Here is a 20794-nt window from a genome sequence, read left to right on the forward strand (position 1 = left end):
GTATACAAATTCCCGCCCCTGACTTTAAACAATCCAGTTCTCTGATTGGTCCTCTGGTCAGGTGTTCGGTTACCCTTTTCAGGTAAAAGAAACTTAACCCTTACCTACCTATCCATTTATGACAACAGGTTAAAGGAGTAAAAGTAAGAGTTGGGCAGAATAAACTAGAATGAAGAAGTAAGGAATGGAAAGAGGTTGTGGAGGACAGAAAAGAGCATGTAGGGGAGGAGGCAGCAGGCAGTGAAGAGGGAAGAAGAGTTCACTGGATTAGGTCTGGGGTTGGCTTTTGGACACATGGGTGGGTCCATTTCTCCAGCTTTGAGCATAGCAACAGGTGTCTGCACTAGGCCTGGGCCCCAACCACTCAGCCCTCAGGTCAGGGTTCAGGTAAGGGTCAGTATGGAGAAAGAAAATTAGTAGTACTCTACCAAATTCTACCTACTTAAGACAACAAATGGAGATGCCATTCCCACTAGATTGGGCAGATGTTTAGAACAGGAGCATGCATGCTTTGCTGGGCATCTTGGACGTGGCTTGACTTCACCTCAGGGGAGTTCAGGTGCCCTGCTAGGCTCCTAAGTGTTGATTCCCCTTGGTGGGTCTCTCCTAGGCACCTTCTCAACTGGAAAACAAAAAAGGGGGTGACAGCTCCCAAGCACTGTCAACTGGCACCAAAAGGAGTCGGCATTCGGAGTCAACAGCGCAGATCTCCACGTAACTGTGATCTTGCCTCACACGCATTGAGCAGCAGTGACCTCGCTGACCAAACTGGCCTTTAAATGACCAGCACGGGCCAGATGAGCCAACAAGCCGCGGAGATGCGGGGGACGGGTCAGCCCCTCGGGCGACCACCACTGCAGCCGTAACGCCCGCTCCCCTTTCAGGGGCTCTCTTCGGCTCCTCTCTGCAAAGCTGGGGTTGGGGCGCACCCGCTGGCAGCTGGGAGAACTGAGCACACACCCCACTCCAGGGCCTGCTCGGGCAGCGGGGAGAACTGAGCAACCTTCCCCCCCGCCCCCCTGCTCGGGCAGTGAGGAGAACTGAGCAACCTTCCCCCCGGCCCTGCTCCAGCAGCGGGAAGAACTGAGCAACCTCCCCCCAGGCCCAGCTGCGGGGCTCACAACGCAGTGGGCATTCGGGGCTGTTCTCCTGTTTCCAGCCCTTCACCCAGGCGACACGAGAGGCACAGCGGGGAGGGTCGTGGCTCTCCTGCTCCCAGCACAGACCCCGGCTCGACCTTCCCAGGCCGCAGCCAGGACCAAGCCTGGCCCCTGACGGCTCAGCGCTAGGACCCAGCGGCGCGAGCCAGCAGGGCAAGAGAAGCCGCTGACGGGCGAAACACACTCGCTCCCCTCACTCCCAACCCAAATGGCGGATCAGGCATTTCCGGTTCCGGGTAGTCCAGGAAGGCCGGGATCGGGGAAGATGGCGGTAGCAACAAGAGTGTCCGGGTGGGGCCGGCGTTGGCCGGTATGGGGCCGGGTGCTGGGCCTGACTTTGCTGCTGGGTTTAGGGGCACGGCCCGGCGCCGCCACCACCCATTGGGTGGTCACCGAGGATGGCAAGATACAGCAGCAGGTAACGGGGTTCCATAGAGACCGTCCCCTGACGAACACCCCCATAGTGTGGGGGTAGCCAGTTCTCAGCGAGACTGTGGAAACCGCCTCCCTGCTGTCGCCATGGACACCCCCCTTTCAAGCTATCGTGCCACCCCCCCTTCCGTTCCCTTGGAGACATCGCCATGGTGACAAGTCCTTCCCCCCCCCCCCCATCCCACCCCGCTTGTCTTCCCCAGCGTGACTGTTGTTGTTATGACTTTCCCCGCCGGGTGTTATAGCCCTTTCGCCCCCCTCGCAGAGCCGGTTCCCTGCTGCCGGACAGGGTGGGCCTAGTTAGGTCTGTTCCCTGCAAGGTGTCCAGGGCAGGAACCCCTGTTAGGCACCTCTTTCCTCCCCCCTCCCGCCGCCTCCATTTGGCAAGTGATGGAACCTAGTCTCTGCTATTTCCCTGTCTGGTGCCAGAGTGTCTGGTGTCCCAGAGAAGATGCTGAAAGGGTCAGGACGAGCAGATGTGTAGGGTTCATTTTGTAGATGGAGGTATGTTGATGTCACGTTGGTACTTTCTCTAGAGGAAACTCCCTGATGGTTGTTGCACAGAGTATGGATACCTCTTCCTGCATCTTGAGTTGAGTAATACTTGTTCTGGGTGGTGATACTTAGGCTGAACTCAATGTGTTGGTACAAATCCAGGCTGATCTGAGAGCTCATCTCACTGACTAGCTCATAGTCATAACTGCTTAGTTAGTTCTTCAGGTTTAGTGCCTGTTGGCTGTTCCAAGTAGCACCAGAGTTTCTAGGAATTGATTAGAAACTCTATAATATTTACTAATGAAGTGCTGACAACCCAGCAGGCCCTCAATGGCTATTGAGGTTATTAATCAGTAGAACTAAGTACTTGGGGAAGTTGAATGTAAGTTCAGACTAAAGCTATGTTTTGAACATTCAGGTTCTGTGCCTGGGTGTAACTCACTAAGAATGTTCAAATTTATAGATGATGACACAAAAGAAAAAGAAATCTGAGTTCTGAGTCACAACAGTGAAGTAACTTAGTTCTCCTATGCAATAAGTGCTCAGTACCCCAATGGTGAAGTTTCAGGCAATCCTTTTGGTATTAGCAGAGCTCACTCTCCTTTATCTGGAAGACAAGGAAATTGACTACTGTGCCTGTTGCTTTTGTAGCTGAATCTCTTTGCTTTATTGGCGGTTAAAATCTGAAGTATGGATGAGTTTGGGATTTTCTCTCTTGATCCTCTTCCCCATTGCTATGGGCTGGCTTAGGATGAGACAGAAGCGATATTTGCACTGAAATGCAGCTAGCTGTTATATCCACCTTACAATATTTGTATATTCTTGGTCACAGCTTTTCATTTTGATACTAAGGTTTGTGTCCCAGTTCAATCAATTACTGAAGCAAAGTAGTTTCCATTAATTTTGCTCTTTTCTTACTGATTTGTTCCCTCTGTACTGTAAAGAGAAACAATCAAAATCTGCTTTATGCTAAATAGACTTTTAGCCTGAACTTCAGTTCAAAAGCCAATTCAGCATTCTGAAAGGAAAAGGAGAGGAAACCCTAGAATGGAGAAAGCCAAGGCATCTTCTCCCTTCCTCTAATTGATGAATCAGAGAAAATAGAGAAAGGTGGGTGAGAGCCTTAGACATCCTGTCTTCCCTCTCTAAGAAGGAGCTACTTTGTGGGGGGCTAGTGAAATGGGCTGTTAAATTGTATGTAGTCTGGCTATATGAAGTGTGGTGAGATGGCTCCTTCTTCAGTAGTTTGTAACTATGATTGTTCTTCATAAGATGGTGCAATTGTTCAGTGCATCTTTCCGAATGAGATCTAAAGTCTCTGGATGATGATAGGAAGAATAGATGGGAAGTTCGAGTTTTGAGAAAGTAATGGCTTCTGTCTAGGTGTTTCTTTCTCTTCCAAGAAGACATTCAGATTACTAAAACTCCCAGCGTTCTTAGTCAGAAGGTAATATTATCCTAGAGAAAATCCAGGAAAATAAATCCCTATTAAGCATTGTTTTTCTGTGTTCTGGGTGGGGGATGCCTGGCTGTTCCTATTAAACTGAAATCTACATTGTTGTCAGTTTGAATTTCTACAGTGCAATTGCTAATATTACTGAAGAAGCTTATGGTTATCAACTTTTCCAAATATAAAATAGCATGCCTATTTCCTCTTCAGTTTAGGTACTATACGTTTTAAGGAGCATCACTTTTTATTTATGGTGTATCAGCTGCCCCAGGGATTCATTCAAAGTAATAAGCACTTCTTTTGTTCTCTTGTCAAGCAAACCTTGGACGTTTGCTGCAGTAGCATAAAGCTGTACTAGTGAATGTGAAAATACACCCTGTCTGTTTTTACAGTCTCAGCACTGTTGGAGCAAGCCTCCTTTGCATCTACATCTTTTTTAACACCCTTTCTAGGTCTCTGCCTCATCATCTCCCACCTCCTTTCCAATCCTGGCTGAAAATATTCTACTTCAGCAGGTTCCTTCTTAATTTTTTCCTAGCTCTGGTGGTATTTCTATTAAAGCACCTTACAATATAGTTGGTATAAAAAAGGGTCCAAAGTTCTGTTTCCTGAAGATTACTTTCATTTAATTGTTTTTATTTATATATATGTATGTATGTACGTATCTAGGTGCCATTAAGTTTGTATCCTAGCAAATACAAATGCTGTACTACACCAGAGATGACTGAGGTTGTAGTCTATCTGTTTCTGATAACTAAGGTTTATGCAGCAAAAACTGTAGTAACCTTCAGCAAAGAACGTTTTGTAAGTTAACATATATCCAGCATATCCTGTTGAAGGAATTCTCTAACAAGGAGAAAGTACTTATAATCTTGAGGTTTTCAATTAATCAATTAACATGATTTTGTTTGGACTTCAGGTCATTTTGTTTCATTGCAGAAAGCAACAATCTCTAACTTATCTTGTGCTGGCATTGGCAAGGTAAATCATTTATTAAAAACTACAGACTTAGAGGACACAGGGATGACCCAGCAGCTAGTGTACGCTTTTCTGACCTCAACTGGGTGAACATGTGATCATTGTTCACTGTGAATGTTGTCACCAAGGAACTGTTTGGCATATTGTAAATGCATTTCTAATGTGGAGCTGGAGATCTTGTATCTTTCTCATTGGAATGGTTTATTATGCAGAGTAACCTTATTACTTTGATTTATTTCCCATCTCTGAACTTGTTCCTTCATCTTAACCCCAAAGGAGATGATTATAGAAATCTCATTCTAATTTACATCAAAATCCTAACTTAATAGCTGGTGTGTGGTCATTGAGTTTCCATTCTCACCCCAGTAGGTCTGCATTGATTTTTTATTTTTCATTTATTTGGGTTTTTGTAAGTTAAAAACAGAACTGAAGTTATTCCCCTTGCCAAGTGGATTGAAAGATAGTCTAGTATTATTGCTGCATCAGTAAGTGTCCTTTCTTCAAATGCCAAAATATAATCGTGTAACATCTTGGCACTGTAATCAGTGAACCACAACAGACAGTCCTCCAGTGCCTGTGGCAACAAGGTGTCAGAGGGACTATTTGGCACTTCAGTGGTGGAAGCACATGAGTGGCCTGATGCTCCATGAGACCATACTCCTTTGGTACCAGTAGATAATACATAAATTAATAAGTAGAGTATAAACCTAAATTCCTACCAGTGCATCTTTTTATTTTTGTTTTAATTTTCCAAAACGTTACCTGTTTTTAGTTAGGTCCACAGTTCTTTCAGGTGAGTCTGTCTTGTTACCAGAGCAATTGATCATTCAGTCAATTGTATAATTACTGTTACTATTCAATAAAATTAATTGAGCAGGACAGGTGACTACACATTTTCAATAGGGCTGTCCTCTGCAGCTATTTTCTGTCTTTCTCTCTTTCTTAAATGTTGGCAGCAGGAGCCCTTAGGCAGTCCAGCTTTGTGTCTAGTGCTTAAGTGAGGCCACATATAGTAGGCACTTGTCTGATTTTCACACTCTAGGGTATCCTGCAGTATTCTGTTGAATAATCTAATTAGTTTCTTCAAATCGCTAGTTCTTGGTTTCATTTGCTACTACTTCACAATTTTTCACTGGTATTCTAGCCTCCCAGGTCCTACTTTAATTATGAGCCTGTGTTCTGGGCCTTGGTGCCCCCATAGCTTCCCATCTTCTGTTCACAGAAGACTCTAACCTGCATGGAGACTCTCTGTTTACCGTCATGAGGCTCAGGTTTGGAGGAGGCTCAATTTTGTTGCCAGTTTGAGTAATGCCAAAGTAAATGGGAAGTGGCGAACACTGGCTGGTGGCTAAGGGCTTAACCTGGTGGTAATAGCACTTAGATGATTGTCAAGGTTAGTATTTGCCTACTATATAGTTACAATTTTATGGAAGGGAGAACTGAACTTGAGAAGATTTGACTTATTCAGATCTGTAGAGGTAGCCCATGTGGAGATTAAGTATCTGAAGTGCAGGTGCATGGGGGTATGTCTATACTGCAGTCATATGGCATGCTTGTAGCTTGAGCTAATGAACATGAGGTAACTTTAATCTAGCTAGCTCCGGTTCCAGAGCAGCGAAGCCACAGCAGCTTTTGTGTCAACACAGACTAGCCCCATGAGTAATTATTCAGGGTTCCAGGCAGGCTGAAATGTGGGCTGCTGCAGCTTCACTGCTCTGGGACTCAAGCAAGCTAGATTAAACCCAGCTCAGATATGTCTACTCATGTTGCAGTTATACCCTATGATTGCAATGTAGACGTACCCAACTATGTGTAGGCAAGGCTATGGTGATGGGAAGGTAATATGAAGCCTCTGGGTCTTACTAGGTTAGTCACTAATCCTGGATACTTAAATAAGCAACAGTGACAAGTAACATCATCCCTGACCTTCACTTTGCAGAATGATCCACACATTTATCTACAAATTGGACTACAGGTTACTTGTTGCATCAGGAGCTGAAAATGGAGACAATATAGAAACACCAGCCTTTGCGCAAGATGTGTTCTGAACCCTTATAAGTAGGGCCCTACCAAATTCACTGCCATGAAAAATGCATCACGGACCGTGAAATCTGACCTCCTCCTGTGAAATCTGGTCTTTTGTGTGCTTTTACCTTATACTGTGCAGATTTCATGGGGGAGACCAGCATCTCTCAAATTGCGGGTCCTGAACCAAAAAGAAGTTGCAGAGGGGTCGCAATGTTGCCACCCTTACTTCTGTGCTCCCTTCAGACTGGGGCGGCCAGAGAACAGCAGCTGTTGGCTGAGTGCACAGCTCTGAAGACGGTTGCGCTACTGCTGGCGGGGCGAAGTAAGGGTGGCAAAACCATACTATGCCACTTTTCTTCACTGCTGCCTTTAGAGCTGAGCAGCCAGACAGCGACGGCTGCTGACTGAGGGCTCAGCTCTCTAGGCAGCTGTGCCGAAGTGGGGGTGGCCATACCATACCATGCCATCCTTACTTTTGCACTGCTGCTGGTGGTGGCTCTGCCTTCAGAGCTGGGCTCATGGCCAACAGCCGCTGCTGTCCAACTGCCCAACTCTGAAGGCAGTACTGCCACCAGCAACAGTGCAGAAGTAGGATAGCAATACTGCAGTCCCCCTACAATAACCTTGCAGCCTCTCCTCTCAAGTCCTTTTTGGGTCAGAACCCCTACAATTACAACACTATGAATTTTCCAATTTAAATAGCAGAAATAATGAAATTTGCGATTTTTTAAAATCCTGTGAAATTGACCAAAATGGACCCTGAATTTGGTAGGTGCCTACTTATAAGGGAGGGGGAGAATGCTGAGAACATATCATGCTTGTGTATTAACTCTCCACTGGCTCCTGTTGACGTGTACTGACTTTATTTCAAGGCCCTCAACATCAGAAATCACTTCTCTATTCACAACCCTGTGAGACAGCTGTGCCCTCCTCTCTCCCTTCCCCCTCTCCCCCAAGGACAAGGCAGTTAACAGTGCCTTGAATGAAGCTTGGGTGACAAGATGAGCCCAAACCTAAAAATTTTCAGTACATCAGAGAGATCTCGTCTGTACAACTCTGGTAAACTAGTGTAGTTGTCTAAGAGGCTAGGAACTACTGTTTCAGTTTATAGTGAAAATCTCCAAATGATGTAGCATACTAATTCCCTACAATGTGTATAGGGATCTCTATTGTCTCAGTAATGACAAAGCCAGAATTTCAGCTGTTGCACTAGTTGGTATTTTCAGGTTAAATTTATGATCCTATAGAGTAGTTAATATTCATTCCTTTGATAGGTTTGCATCCACCCTGAAATGCTATTTCTCACAAATCTACTGATACAGCAAATCGTCTCTTTTTAATAATATTAGGAGCACATGTGCGGAGTGGATATAAATCTGTTTATCACAAATTTTGTTGTAAAGCTCAGACCAATATATAATTGACTTTTTACTGCACTTATGGCTGTCACTAAGGATATGTCTGCACTACCTGCCGGATCGGTAATGATCGGTAGTGATCGATCTGTCGGGGATCGATGTATCGCGTCTCATCTAGACGTGATACATCGATCCCAGAATGCACTCCCCGTCTACTCTGGAACTCCACCAGGGCGAGAGGCGGAAGCAGAGTCGACGGGGGAGCAGCGGCCATCGATCCCACACCGCAAGGACGTGTAGTAAGTCGATTTAAGATGCGTCAACTTCAGCTACGCTATTCTTGTAGCTGAAGTTGCATATCTTAGATTGATTTCCTTGCCCCCCCGCCTTTGTAGACCAGTCCTTAGACTCACCCGACCAGTGGCAAAACTAATATTATACACTTCATCTGTTGCAAAGCAGGAAAATTGAAAGAGGACTAACACAAATGATGCAAACAAAATGCAATGCTATCAGGATTTATTTGCCTAACTCATTTACGCCTCATTTATGGATGGAGAGAAACAGCTTTACCAAACTCTTGTGACAGGGTGGTTTGTCTCTCTAAAGGACAGCCAGCCTGTGTAAGAATAGGTGTTTGGGCCTAATAGAAGGCATTATCAGATGATTGCCTGGTGAGGCCCTCATTTCTGTGAAGGTTGAGAGAGCTGAGTTTGAGGGGGAAGGCTTTGGGAAACAATCTGGCTCCTGTGTCAGGGCCTGGAGAGGGTGACTTCCAGGCATACGGCTTATAGAAGAACTGGGGAAGAGTTGACAGGAGTATGAAGGAGTTCCCCCGTCAGGGGAAAGGGAGCTGTTAGATTTATGTTGAACTGCTTGATTTGGAGGTTTGCTTAAAGGTTGATGGTGCAAGCAATAAAACAGTGCCCTAGAGAAAGGGCCTGAACAGACCCAAGGTGTAACATTTAAACTTTCCTGGGGTGAGGAGCTTAACCAGCAGTTTATATCACAGTAATGAAATCTTAATAAAATCCCACGTAGTCCCATAATGTGTCTTCTCTCTCTTCCCCTGTTCTGTTAGGTGCAAACAAAGAAGAGGAAAGTTAAATAACAGTTACGTAGTTGATCTGAGATTTGGATGTAATTGTGCTACTAGTTTAAACAAGGGAGAGTCTCCACATCAGGATGATTCATGGAGGAGCTAGTTAATGCAATAACTTTTGTGTGTGCGTGTGTGTGTGTGTGTGTGTGTATACATATATATATATATATATATTAGTAGTAGCAAGGTAAGTAGAAAATAGTGTATTTTTGGCCTTTCTGCCTGCCAGAGTATCTGCTGGCCTGCCCCTACATTTCCTGGTGGTATTGACTGAGCGACATACTTGATAGTATAGACAAACTGAAAGTGACAACTGAGCTCCTGCCTCACTTTCCTTGTAAATGCCAGTTTGCCTGGCCATCTGGCCTACTGCTTTACTGAGTTTCTTCTCCAGCTCTGCTAGGTCCATTGTGCAATTGGGGAGGAGGGCAAGTGTTTAATTTTGTGTGCGCTCCCTGAAGCACTGCGGTACAACTCCCTTTGATCGCATTTACAAGGAGACCAAGGCATTGACAAGCACATCCAGCATGAAGAGGACAATCAAAGCACCAAATGTAAGTTTAGGTCAGAGTAGCATCTTAGCCTTGAGGGAAGGACATACAACACACATACAATACAACTTAATTTAAAAAAGCAGCTATATTTGAGATCAGGTTATCCTTGGCCAAGCTATCTTAACTTTTCTCTTAGCCTGCTTAATGGAAAACTTTAATGGGATGTCAGGCCCTTTCTGTTTAAAAATTTGGAAGACAGTTGCAGGTACATTTTGTCTTACAAGAGCATTTTTCTGGTTTAATCCTGACTGTCTTTACATAAGGGTTAAGAAACCTAGCTTAATTGTTCCAGATAATGGGGAGTTTCTGAGCTATAATGCAAGTACTTGGTCAAGCATCAATTGATTTGTGCTTGCAGCTTGACAGAAAGTTAAAGTGCATAGATTTGTATATTATGAAGATCAGTGGTTAGATGTTGGATTGAAATAGTGATTGTTGTTTGTGTGGGTCAGGTGCTGGGACCAGTCTTGGAGATGCATAATTATTTTTTTGCCAAGCCAAGTGTAAAACAGGTAGCTTCTATTAGCTCCTATTCAAAAGTCAGAGTACTTGAGGCAGAGGGAACCTGAAGCAGGCTCAGAAAGGTGACAAACACAGTAACAGACAAGTTTGGAGGAAAGCTTAGTTCAAGGTGTATGAAGTGGTGGCTTTTTGCAGAAAAGGGGTAAATTTGGGCCAAATCAAGTGTGTATGCATTGATATGAGAAAGGAGGAACACCACCTGTCCACAGTATGAAACTGAAAAGCCCCAGTCCTGCAATTCACTGCATACAGGCATAGAACTGTGCCCTCCTGAAGTCCCATTGATTTCAGTAGAGCTCCATGTAGGCACTGAACTGGGATCTTAGTGTGCAGTGTTTTCCCATAGCTACTTTCTTTAAGAAAGTGGGGGCATGTTAAGTGTGACAGGAAGCATAAGAATAAAACGTTATTTTTAACATATGAAATGTGCAAAGATGAATAACCCTTCTTATGCTGTTACATACTAATGGTGCACCTGCTTACCCTTGTCTTAATTCGGAAGTGTGAAGATAGCATGACAACAAAGTACAAGTTAAAACACTTATTCGGTGCTATCATAAAAGTGGTGAAGTGGAAACATAAAAGCCTCTGTCATAAGATTTGTGAGCACACTCAGAACTATGCAAGTTACGCAGCTGGTTTAAACATGGTGGCAAAGATTCTTTTCCTGAAAATTGTGCTATAAAAACTCAGTCTACAACTGTAGCCTACAGCACAATTTGTCTTGCACAGTTCTCGAAACAAACCCTACCCACACTCTTTAGCAGAACTGTAGCACAATTTTTCTACCAACAACCATGTTTGAACATTGCTTGTCCCATGTGGGCAGGACCTAAATGAGCCCTTCAGTCATGCAGCTCTAGACTTTCAACACTCAGTTTTGCAGATACCTTTGTGTGAATTATTTTGGTTTACAAGGAAAGGCGTAGGCTGGTACTTCATAAACACACTGCACTTGGAGTGTGAATGGTATGTGATTGTGGGAACGAGGCCTATATGGATAAAATGGATCTCTTCCTCAGAATATTTCTAGTGCCGCACATGCTGCTTTGGGTAAGGAAATATATTAGCTAATGGGAAAGAAGAGAACCATTATCAAGGGGAAGATTTGATTCAGAAACTGTGTGTTGGGACAACCACCGCAGCATACAAGAGGCCACTGTTCTTTTCTGCCAAGAATCTCATAGAAACATCTTGTCTTATTTCATAAGCTATGGGATTGTTACAAGATCCTTGGAATTTACCCCCATAAGACAAATAGAGGCCTGCCCATAGACTGATTACTAGAGAGGATCAGTGTGCATGCTTGCTGGCAGATACAAAGCTGATGGGTGAGAGGATGACCTAGACAGCCCTATCTTAGAATCCATCGCTTTAGCTCTGTTACAGTTTATCATGAATTAGAGATATGGCTTTCAGTGTGGGCAATAGACTCAGCATTCCTAGAGGTTAGTAGATCAGCTAGGAAGGGCAGGGCTAAGTTGTAGAAGACCTTAGAGAGGTAAATGATCAACTTGTGTTTACACTGGAAAAAGGGTTGTGAGTTTGGTGCGAGAGTAGAGAAAACAGTGAAAGGAGAGGGTCATGAGCCAGGAAGACTATTTTGGTAGCTTTTTGAATGATTTGAGGAGCAAGATTGCAGCTGTTTAAATGCAAAATGTCATGGAAGATAGATTTGGAAAAGACTTCACATCACCTTCCCTTCCTCCCCCCAAATATAGGATATAGTCTCCAAAGATAAGTTGGTAGTATGATTTTCTAACTTGTAATCATGTCTTCATAAATGTTGGGGTATGGAATGCCATAAAACATCTGGTTGGTAATTGTTCAGTTAAGAGTGCTGCTTTTTTAATGTGATATGGCACACTTCTTCCATGGATCTCAATGCTCTTTGCAAAGGATTGGGAAGTCCTGGTATATCTCCATTTTGCGATTAGGTAAAATGAAGTAGAGAGAGATTAATATGCCATATTCAAAGAACTTTTATAGGCTGCAAAAAAGGAACACTTTGAGTGTGTTGGATCCAGAGTTTCATCACAAACCTATTCTTCAGAGATCTGCATTCAGATTCTTCAGTAGACATCAGTCCTTCATAGCAGTTGTATTATAACATGGAGACCCCTTTGTTTGTCAGATCATGCTAGAGTAAATGCCATCTCTGACTCCTGTGAAACTGGAAGCTTTGAACATATGAAACAATTGAATATGGAACCTAAGGTATCAAATTTAAGAGGAGAAAGTCAAAGTCTTACTCAGAAATAAATGTTTCATTTCATGGTTTGCTCAATTCAGGCTCTACAGCAGGGGTTGGCAGCCTTTCAGAAGTGGTGTGCCGAGTCTTCATTTATTCACTCTAATTTAAGGTTTTGCGTGCCAATAATACATTTTAACTTTTTTAGAAGGTCTCTTTCTATAAGTCTATAATATATAACTAAACTATTGTTGTATGTAAAATAAATAAGATTTGTAAAATATTTAGAAGCTTCATTTAAAATGAATTAAAATGCAGAGCCCCCCGGACCAGTTTCCAGGACCCAGGCAGTGTGAGTGCCACTGAAAATCAGCTTGCATGCCGCCTTCAGCACACGTGCCATAGGTTGCCCACCCCTGCTCTACAGCATTCTTAAAAAAAAGGTCAACAAATATATTTGATCATATTCCTCATTTACACTGATTTAGAGTATTTGTAATGATTGTCATCAGAAAATGAAGCTCTACCTCTGTATGTAAACTACAGACTCCGATACTTAAGGTGAAAATGCCAGAGAGTGGGAAATGTGACATTACCAAACCTTGATGTCGTTTCCTGGCAGGTGGAGATGGCTTGAGTAAACTCAAGGATGTTACTGCTTGGTTATATTTATTTTGGGGGAGGGGGTAATTAAAGTTCTTCTGCGCAACAAACTCCTTTTATTTTAAAGGAATAATACAGTAAAATATTACAAGGCTTGGATACTATGCTGGACACTAGAATAAACTTTAAAATAGATTGCAACCAGTATGGCACTCATTCATTTGCTCACATTCAAATGTCTGCAAATGACGTAAAGGTCCTAAGGACCACAGCCTCATTCACTATGTAATACTGGCTTGTGTGCTGAATGAGGAGGGCTCAGTGGGGGAGAATCAATATGTGATCATGTAACTAAAGATTGTCACAGCTGAACTTGATGTTGTAACCCTAACAATATTCTTAACGTTTCTTGGTATGGAATTTTCTAGGCCTTTTCTATTCTATAATGGACCCTCTCTTGCACTCTCCCTCCCGTTCACCCTCCATGGATAATCATCAATGTTTAAACCTGGTACCTTCAAATCCACAGTGCAGACTTTATTCATTTGTGCTAAAGGAGCAGCTGCTAGCTGGCGTTGGTAATAGGTGTGATGGGTTATCACCTCGGGATGCAGTCTGGGAGCTGTGAGAACTGTTGTAACCCTCTAACGACCCAGCTGGGCTGGCCCAGCTCACACTTCTTTGTGGAACATTTACAGCCAGCTTCACCAGGCTCTGTTGTCATCCAACACGACAGCAGATGGCGCCACTCACCCAAACTGAGCTACCTGAGTGCAAACAGCAGACACCAGAAAATTTCCCAGCTCTCTAGGTATGCACCCCCTGCTGGAGGATAAACCCAGAATTATACTGTCTTGCACTGCACAGGAATCTGTACCATGTAAGCTCATAAATAGTTCACTCTTCCCTCGATGTGGGGAAGATATGCAACAAGCCTGTGTTAGCCATGCTGAGATTTTTCCTCAACACACTTCACTTAAAGGCACATTGGTTTAAATAAAGCAAACAAACAGGTTTATTAACTACAAAAGATGGACTTTAAGTGATAGCAAACAGATCAAAGCAGATTACCTAACAGATAAACAAAACTGCAAACTAAGTGTAAAATGCTGGATAGATTGGATGTGAATAAGCAGTTTCTCACCCAGGCTGATGATTAAAGCTCCATGTTTGTCATGGAAGTCACGGATTCTGTGACTTTCCATGACTTCTGCAGTAGCCCTGTGTGGCTGGCCCAGGAGCTGCCTGAACAGCTTGGGCAGTCCCCGAGTCAGTCACACTGGCTGCTGGCAGAGCAGTCTCGGGGTCCCCCTATCCCCCGTCAGCAGGAGTTTGGGTGTGGGGGGGGCTTAAGGCTTGGGGCCAGTGCTTACCTGGGGGGGGCCTCCTCTCCCTCAGCTCCCCTAGCTCCACATGTTGTCTCTGCTGGCAGCCAGGCACTGCCCTCGCAGCTCCCAATTGGCTGTGGTTCCCAGCCAATGGGAGCTGCAGAACGGGGGCTTGGGATGGAGCAGAGGCAGCATATGGAGCTCTAGGGAGCTGGGTAAGGAGCCTGCCCCAGCCCCACCAACTCCCCCCTCCCTCCAGCACCTGTGGTCCTTCCCTGGGCTGCACCCCCCCATCCTCAGCACCTGCAGCTCCAGTTTTAGTCAGGGGTGTTTTTAGTAAAAGTCATGGACAGGTCTCTGGCCTGTGAATTTTTGTTTACTGCCCATGACCTGCCCATGACTTTTACTAAAAATATCTGTCTAAAACGTAGCCCTAGTGATGATATGAGCAGTCCATCAGGTTTCTATACATAGGCTAGAAATCCTTTTAGCCTGGGACCAGCACTTCCCCCAATTCAATCTTTGTTTGTCAGATGTTCCGAGGAGTTGTCTTGTGTGGGGAGTGAGGCCCCTAGATGATGTCTCACACACACAAACCCCTTTATCTATCTTTAACATATGGCGGGAACCATTCATTCCAAAAAGAGTTCCCAGCCCAGTTTGTGGAAAAACACAGGTACTCAAAATGGAGTTCAGTATCATGTGGTCTGGTCACATATTACTTACAGGCCAGCTGAAACATTTATGGGAAGGCTGAACTCTTCCATAGCCCATTGTCTTTGCTAGTGGGCCATCAACACTGTCTAGCCTCTTCATTGTTGTATCTGAAAGGCTAGCTGTGCATGCTACTCGGAGTAAGCACAGTTGAAATACAGATACATAGTCAATACTCATAACTTTAGGTACAAAAATGATACATGCACACACATGATTTACTGAATATCACTGTCTTAACCTTTCCAATGACATCTGACATGACCTATCTTATACAAAATGCATCATAATTATGCCATAATCATATCACTCTGACGAATATGGGGTGTAATGTCACAGTAGGCCAATATCGTCTGTGGACCTTTGTATAGAAAAGGATGTATTGATAATCCCATGCATATGTAAGTAATTACTGATTGGCTGGGCCTCTGTGGTGTGTGAAGTAGAGCTAGGGGAGAACACAAGGAGCTCCCCATGCAGTGGCTATCTCCAATCCCAGTTCTTATACTTCCTGAGTGCAAAGTCTGAGAGGGTCTGGATCCAGGAGCAGTGTGAGACACTTTTCCAAAGGAGTTGAGGTGTGCTATGGCCCTGCCACTTCCACACGAGGTGGCAGAGCTAAACTGGCATCAGGAAAGGATCACACCATTCCAACTCTGGTATGTAGTTCCACAGCTAACTGAATGCCTCCTACTGCACATCATTGTCATGGACTGTGACTTGACTTACCCACAGTGTAGCCCTACATATTGAGCTACCAGTTTCTGCATATGAACTATTGAGACAGAAGCAAGATATTTTTGGTTGAAAACCTTAACTTCTGGAGTGTGCTTTGCTCTTGATCTGACACTTCATGGTGCAGTGTTATGCTCATTTATTTCCAGTCTTCTGAGAAAGTAAATTCTTGAAAAGGGTTGAAAGTAGGTGGGTTCGTTAAGGTAATAGCTTACATTACTTTTGTGTTGTATACTTAGAGGGACTTTATGATGGAAATGTTTTTAAAACTGATCACTGCAATCTTTATTTAAGGTCCTTGGTACTACAGTAATGGATATTTTAGAAATTCATATAAAATAAGGGGTTTAATCATCCATTTGCCATTATCATTAGTGGAAGCTGTGCACCTGAAGATATTTGAACAGGGTTGAAAATAAATCCTCAACTGAACTGTAAACTCAGAGCCCCTTCAGACTGTGAATGTCTGAAGGTAAAAACTTCTGAAATTAGTTCAACAGCTCCATAAAACTGGTTTGAGCCTTTGTTAAATATTAATTTTGATTTTTAAAACTCTATTTGTCAAAGCTGTAACATTCTCCGGATTAAAACAATTACATTTTCAACTGTCTTGTAGGTGGATTCGCCAATGAACTTAAAACATCCTCATGATTTGGTGATACTAATGAGACAAGAAACAACGGTAAACTACCTCAAAGAGCTGGAGGTAATGCGGTGTTGTGAGGATTAATACATTACTGTTTGTAAAGTGCTTTGGTGAAAAAGGCTGTGCAAATGCCAACTAGGGATAGAGGTATGAGCAGGGAACATAATTCACATGTCTGAGCGTGCAGTGCTGTTTCAGTGGAAGAAAAAGGAATTCTTCCCTGCCTTTACAGGCAAGTCTCATCTTAGGCGGGGATTCAGTTCCGCGGCTATCGTTTAAAGCGAAAAACGTGTACAGCCAAAATTATATCCCTAAGCCCTTGAAACCCCACCAGCAGCTCCTGCAGCCAGGCCAGGATGGGGAGGGTGGAGCCCTTTAAATGCACCCCAGCCCCACCGCCGGAGCTGCTGGCAGGATTTCAAGGGCTCCACCGGGCATCCCGCTGCAGCAGGGAGCCTGGTGGAGCCCTTTAAATGATGGCCCCGCCCCCGCCACCGGAGCTGCGGGCTGGGTTTAAAGGGTTCTGCCACGGCGGGGAGCCCAGTGGAGCCCTTTAAATGCCCCCCCCAGGTGTGCCACTGGAGCTGTGGGTGGAATTTAAAGGGCTCCGCCGGGCTTCCCATCATAGTGGGGAGCCCGGAGGAGCCCTTTAAATCCCACCCGCAGCTTTGGCAGCCAGGCTGGGGCTGGCATTTAAAGGGCCCAGAGCTCCAAGGTGACTGGAGCATCGGGCCCTTAGTTCGCCACAGGGGCTACCAGCCACCTCTGCAGCTGGGAGCCCCCTGGGTGATTTAAAGGCCCTGGGACTCCCAGCCACAGCTGGTGCCCCAGGACCTTTAAATCTTGAGGCCATGCCACACCCTCCCACTCCGGCCCTGCGCGTATAGTTGAAATTGCGCATGTTAAATGCATGTAAGTTGCGAGAGACCTGTATAGGCTTTTTCTGCTGGAAGTCTGATAAATCTGGTGGTATTGTCTTGGGCTGCATTGCTAAATATATTGTTAATATTCATAACATTATCCATAAAACCTACATTAGCTTTTTAAAAAATATTCCTGCTAAATTATTTGATTCTGCTGCCTGGTGTAATGAATTCCACAGGCTGCTATAGAGAAGCATTGCTTGGAGTTCTAAATTGGCTTAGCTGCAGACTGTCAGCTTGCCTCTGTGAGTCTTCCCTGACTCAGCCCTCTGGCCAGGTCACATAGTTCAAAACACCTTCCATGGCATAACGAACTCAAAAATAGAAACTGTTCCATGCCCTTCTGGGCCAATTTATAAGCAAAATAAATTCTGGCCCTTTCTGGGTTAAATTTCCTCTCTGGAATTGAATCAACATTCATCTGCCACTGATTGTGTGTAGTAATGAGGCCAGGCCTAGCTCCTCTGGCTGCAGCTTGGGAACTGACTTGCTGGCTGCAGGCAGAGCCTTTTATTTTGACCTGCTGGCCATTGATTGGCCGTTGCTAGTCCCATGCCCTTCTGACTGCTGGAGGATCAGATCTCACTGGTTTTGAAAATGGCTGCTCTTTTCCTCTGGACTGTTTCCTGGAGCAGGGTGCAGCAGAGCTGTGGGCCCTCCTGTATGGAATTGCAGAGACTTGGTATGCCCTGTCACAAGGAGTCTACACTTCGTATTGTAGTGTTTCCTCTTTTTGTTTGTAAATTTATCTACAGTGAATTTTGAGTGGTATTTGGTTATTCTTTAGGGACAATGGGAGAAATAAAGGAGGATCTGGTCAGTTTATACTTTTTTGTCCTGTAAGTAGAAATCAAAATATCTGTAAAAGACACTCTAAAATGACGGAAGATATCTCTGATTTCTGAAGGGAGACCTGTTTAAGTGGTGGTGCTGTTGGTTGTTTAGATGGGCTGCTTTGGTAAGAAAGAAACTTGGCTTGCGCAAGTGTCCTGTCAGTAGGAATATAGAAACATGCATATATTGAGGAAATAAACTCTTTCTCTTATTCCTACAGAAACAGTTAGTTGCTCAAAAGATTCATATAGAGGAGAATGAAGACAGAGACACAGGGCTGGAACAAAGGCATAATAAAGAGGATCCAGACTGCATTAAAGCAAAGGTGCCCTTGGGGGACCTGGATCTGTATGATGGCACATACATCACCTTAGAGAGCAAAGATATCAGGTAATGAGATGAAACTCATGTACTTTAATAAGGTTTTACAAAATGAAAATTAATACCTGAGTGTGAGATCAAAAAAAGTTAATATAGAGAATTTTTAAGAAATTGTCAGATGATAGTTCTCTTGGATGGCAACTGTTTTTATTGTGTATTAATGTTGGAGGGGTTTTCACAATATGTAGAGGAGTACTGCTTTCCTCCCCACACTAATGTACTTCAGTCCTGACCTGTAGTGTTGCATTTCGGGGCTTTCGTCTGTGGTGATCTATGAAGACCCTAATGTTCCTAACCAGGATTTCTCCTGAACAGTGACTGTCAGTCATGTGAATCAAGCTACAGGGTGCTGGGTTTTTTTTTTAAATGAATAAATTTCCTCTAGTGTGGAGCAGACTGAAACCACCTGGTTCATTTTACCTGTCTAACTCAAGACAGATTTGAAGTTGCATCTCCAGAAGTAGAAAGCTAATGAATCAAATGCTACTTAACCGCAATGCTTAGAAGATCAAAGGAATATGAATAGTCCATGTGAAGCTCAGCCTTTTTGGTTGAGGTGATCTTCAGGGCTGATCTTCCTGTCTTGCCATTTGTGTACATGAGGGGTCAAGAAGGGTTACTTTATTTAAAACTTTCTCTCCTTAGATCTGAGATGTCTAGCCCCATTTCCAGATTCTACAGGTTTCTCTTCACTGTTCATAATATACGTATATCACAGTCTAAGAGACTTCTCCGGTCAGAATGTATTGCTGTCTGCCTTGTAGAGGGAAGATTAATTACAACAGAAACACATTGAGTGGACAGATGTTCCTCAACATGTATTACCAACATCTTCCAAATAGTTAGAAAGATACTATCAATCTATCTCTTCTAAGGCAGCTAACAATTCACTGATTTTAAGCTTTGCTCTGAAAGTGAAGTACTGTTATCCCTTGTACTGACTCATAAATCTGAGAGTGCGCTTCAGGGGTGCTAACTAGCTCAAACACAGATACCAATTTTTTTAAAGTAGTGGTCAGTTTAGCACAAAATGTTGGCACTTTTGACTAACTATTTCACTAAAGCCTCTTGTAAATTTTATGGATTAAAGCACTTGTAAGCACTGAGTTTGATATGTTGCTTTCTGGTTTTAGGCCTGAAGACTATATAGATACAAAGTCTCCTGTACCTCCAGACCTAGAACAACCAGACTGTACAAAAATTCTAGATCTTCCATACAGCATTCATGCTTTTCAGCACTTACGGGTAAGTAGGCAATTGCAAGGTGTTTCTCCTCCTGTTGCCTGATGGTTTGAAGGGGTTTGCTGTTATAGCTTTTGGGAAACCTTCCAAATCTAAATGCTCCCTGTACCAGCACAAGAGTGCTTGTGCTGGTATAGAAAAGCTGTATAAAAATCAGACCTCTAAGCAACATTACCGTAGTGGCAAAAGTTTCTAGTGTAGAATCCAGGATGAGATGCTGCTTTTGGATGTGTTTGCATTAATATCATTCTGATGTTTTCCCATTTCCCATCTGTCAAAGATTGAGTATAATGCTTGTGTCTCAAGGATGAAGCTTAAGAAACTTGACAAACTTTGAGATACTTGGGTGGAAGATGTTACAGGAGCATAAAGTATTATTTTGTAAATTTTCCTGAAATCTTCTGTATTGTACTCTTGTAGCCTCAATAATAAATATCTACTGAAAGTTTTGTGTTCTCTTCCCTCAATTTAGGGTGTTCAAGAGAGAGTTAATCTTTCCGCACTCTTGTTACCTAAAGAAGATCCTGTCTCCATTTACTTATCCCGACGTTTAGGAAGAAGTATAGAGGACATAGGCCATCGTATTTATGAAGGTCTAATGAAGGTATGACAGTAGGGACCCCCATAGTTGTGGCATGCACAATAACAGCCTCAAGAAGCTCTTGTGCTGCTGAATATACAGGGTATTTGTGGAGTTCAACACTACAGGGACTGTCTGTCCACATACTATTCATTATGTGCAAGTGCCAACAAATGTTGAGATCCCTGGTACATGGAGCAGCACTTCAGTGTTTTCCACTGGAAAATCAACACATCACAGCATGCCATGTCTTTGACTGCAGTGAGGATCAACAGCCAGAGAAGTAAATGGACATGATTTAAAGTTCAGCTTTAGTAACTGGTGAGATGTAGTTCATCAAACCACAGAAAATACACAGTCATCACTTAACAGCCTGAACATTTGAAATAGAACCCAAGTTATTAAAGAGCAAAGGTATCAAAAAGACAAAATGATGGAATTGAATGGCCATTTTCGCAGAGATTTTTCTGCACTGTACTGCTGTGCACATTCCTTATTCAGCTTAAAATAAAACTGTTGGTGCTTAAATGATCACTTC

General features: G+C 43.7%; 1 protein-coding gene across 3 annotated transcripts in view; it reads left to right on the top strand.

The window, feature by feature from the left end:
- The first annotated feature begins 1400 nt into the window (after positions 1 to 1400).
- TTC17 (tetratricopeptide repeat domain 17) overlaps positions 1401 to 20794 on the top strand; it is an 83862-nt gene continuing 64468 nt past the window's right edge. For all 3 annotated transcript variants that reach the window (XM_032790404.2, XM_032790405.2, XM_032790406.2), the window contains exons 1-5: positions 1401 to 1578; positions 16267 to 16356; positions 18274 to 18443; positions 19568 to 19679; positions 20149 to 20280. In XM_032790404.2, the coding sequence (XP_032646295.1) occupies positions 1426 to 1578; positions 16267 to 16356; positions 18274 to 18443; positions 19568 to 19679; positions 20149 to 20280 (657 nt within the window). In that variant the 5' untranslated portion in view covers positions 1401 to 1425. The remainder of the gene's footprint in view (positions 1579 to 16266; positions 16357 to 18273; positions 18444 to 19567; positions 19680 to 20148; positions 20281 to 20794) is intronic.

Source organism: Chelonoidis abingdonii, chromosome 4 (genome assembly GCF_003597395.2).
Source record: "Chelonoidis abingdonii isolate Lonesome George chromosome 4, CheloAbing_2.0, whole genome shotgun sequence".
Classification (NCBI taxonomy): domain Eukaryota; kingdom Metazoa; phylum Chordata; order Testudines; family Testudinidae; genus Chelonoidis; species Chelonoidis abingdonii.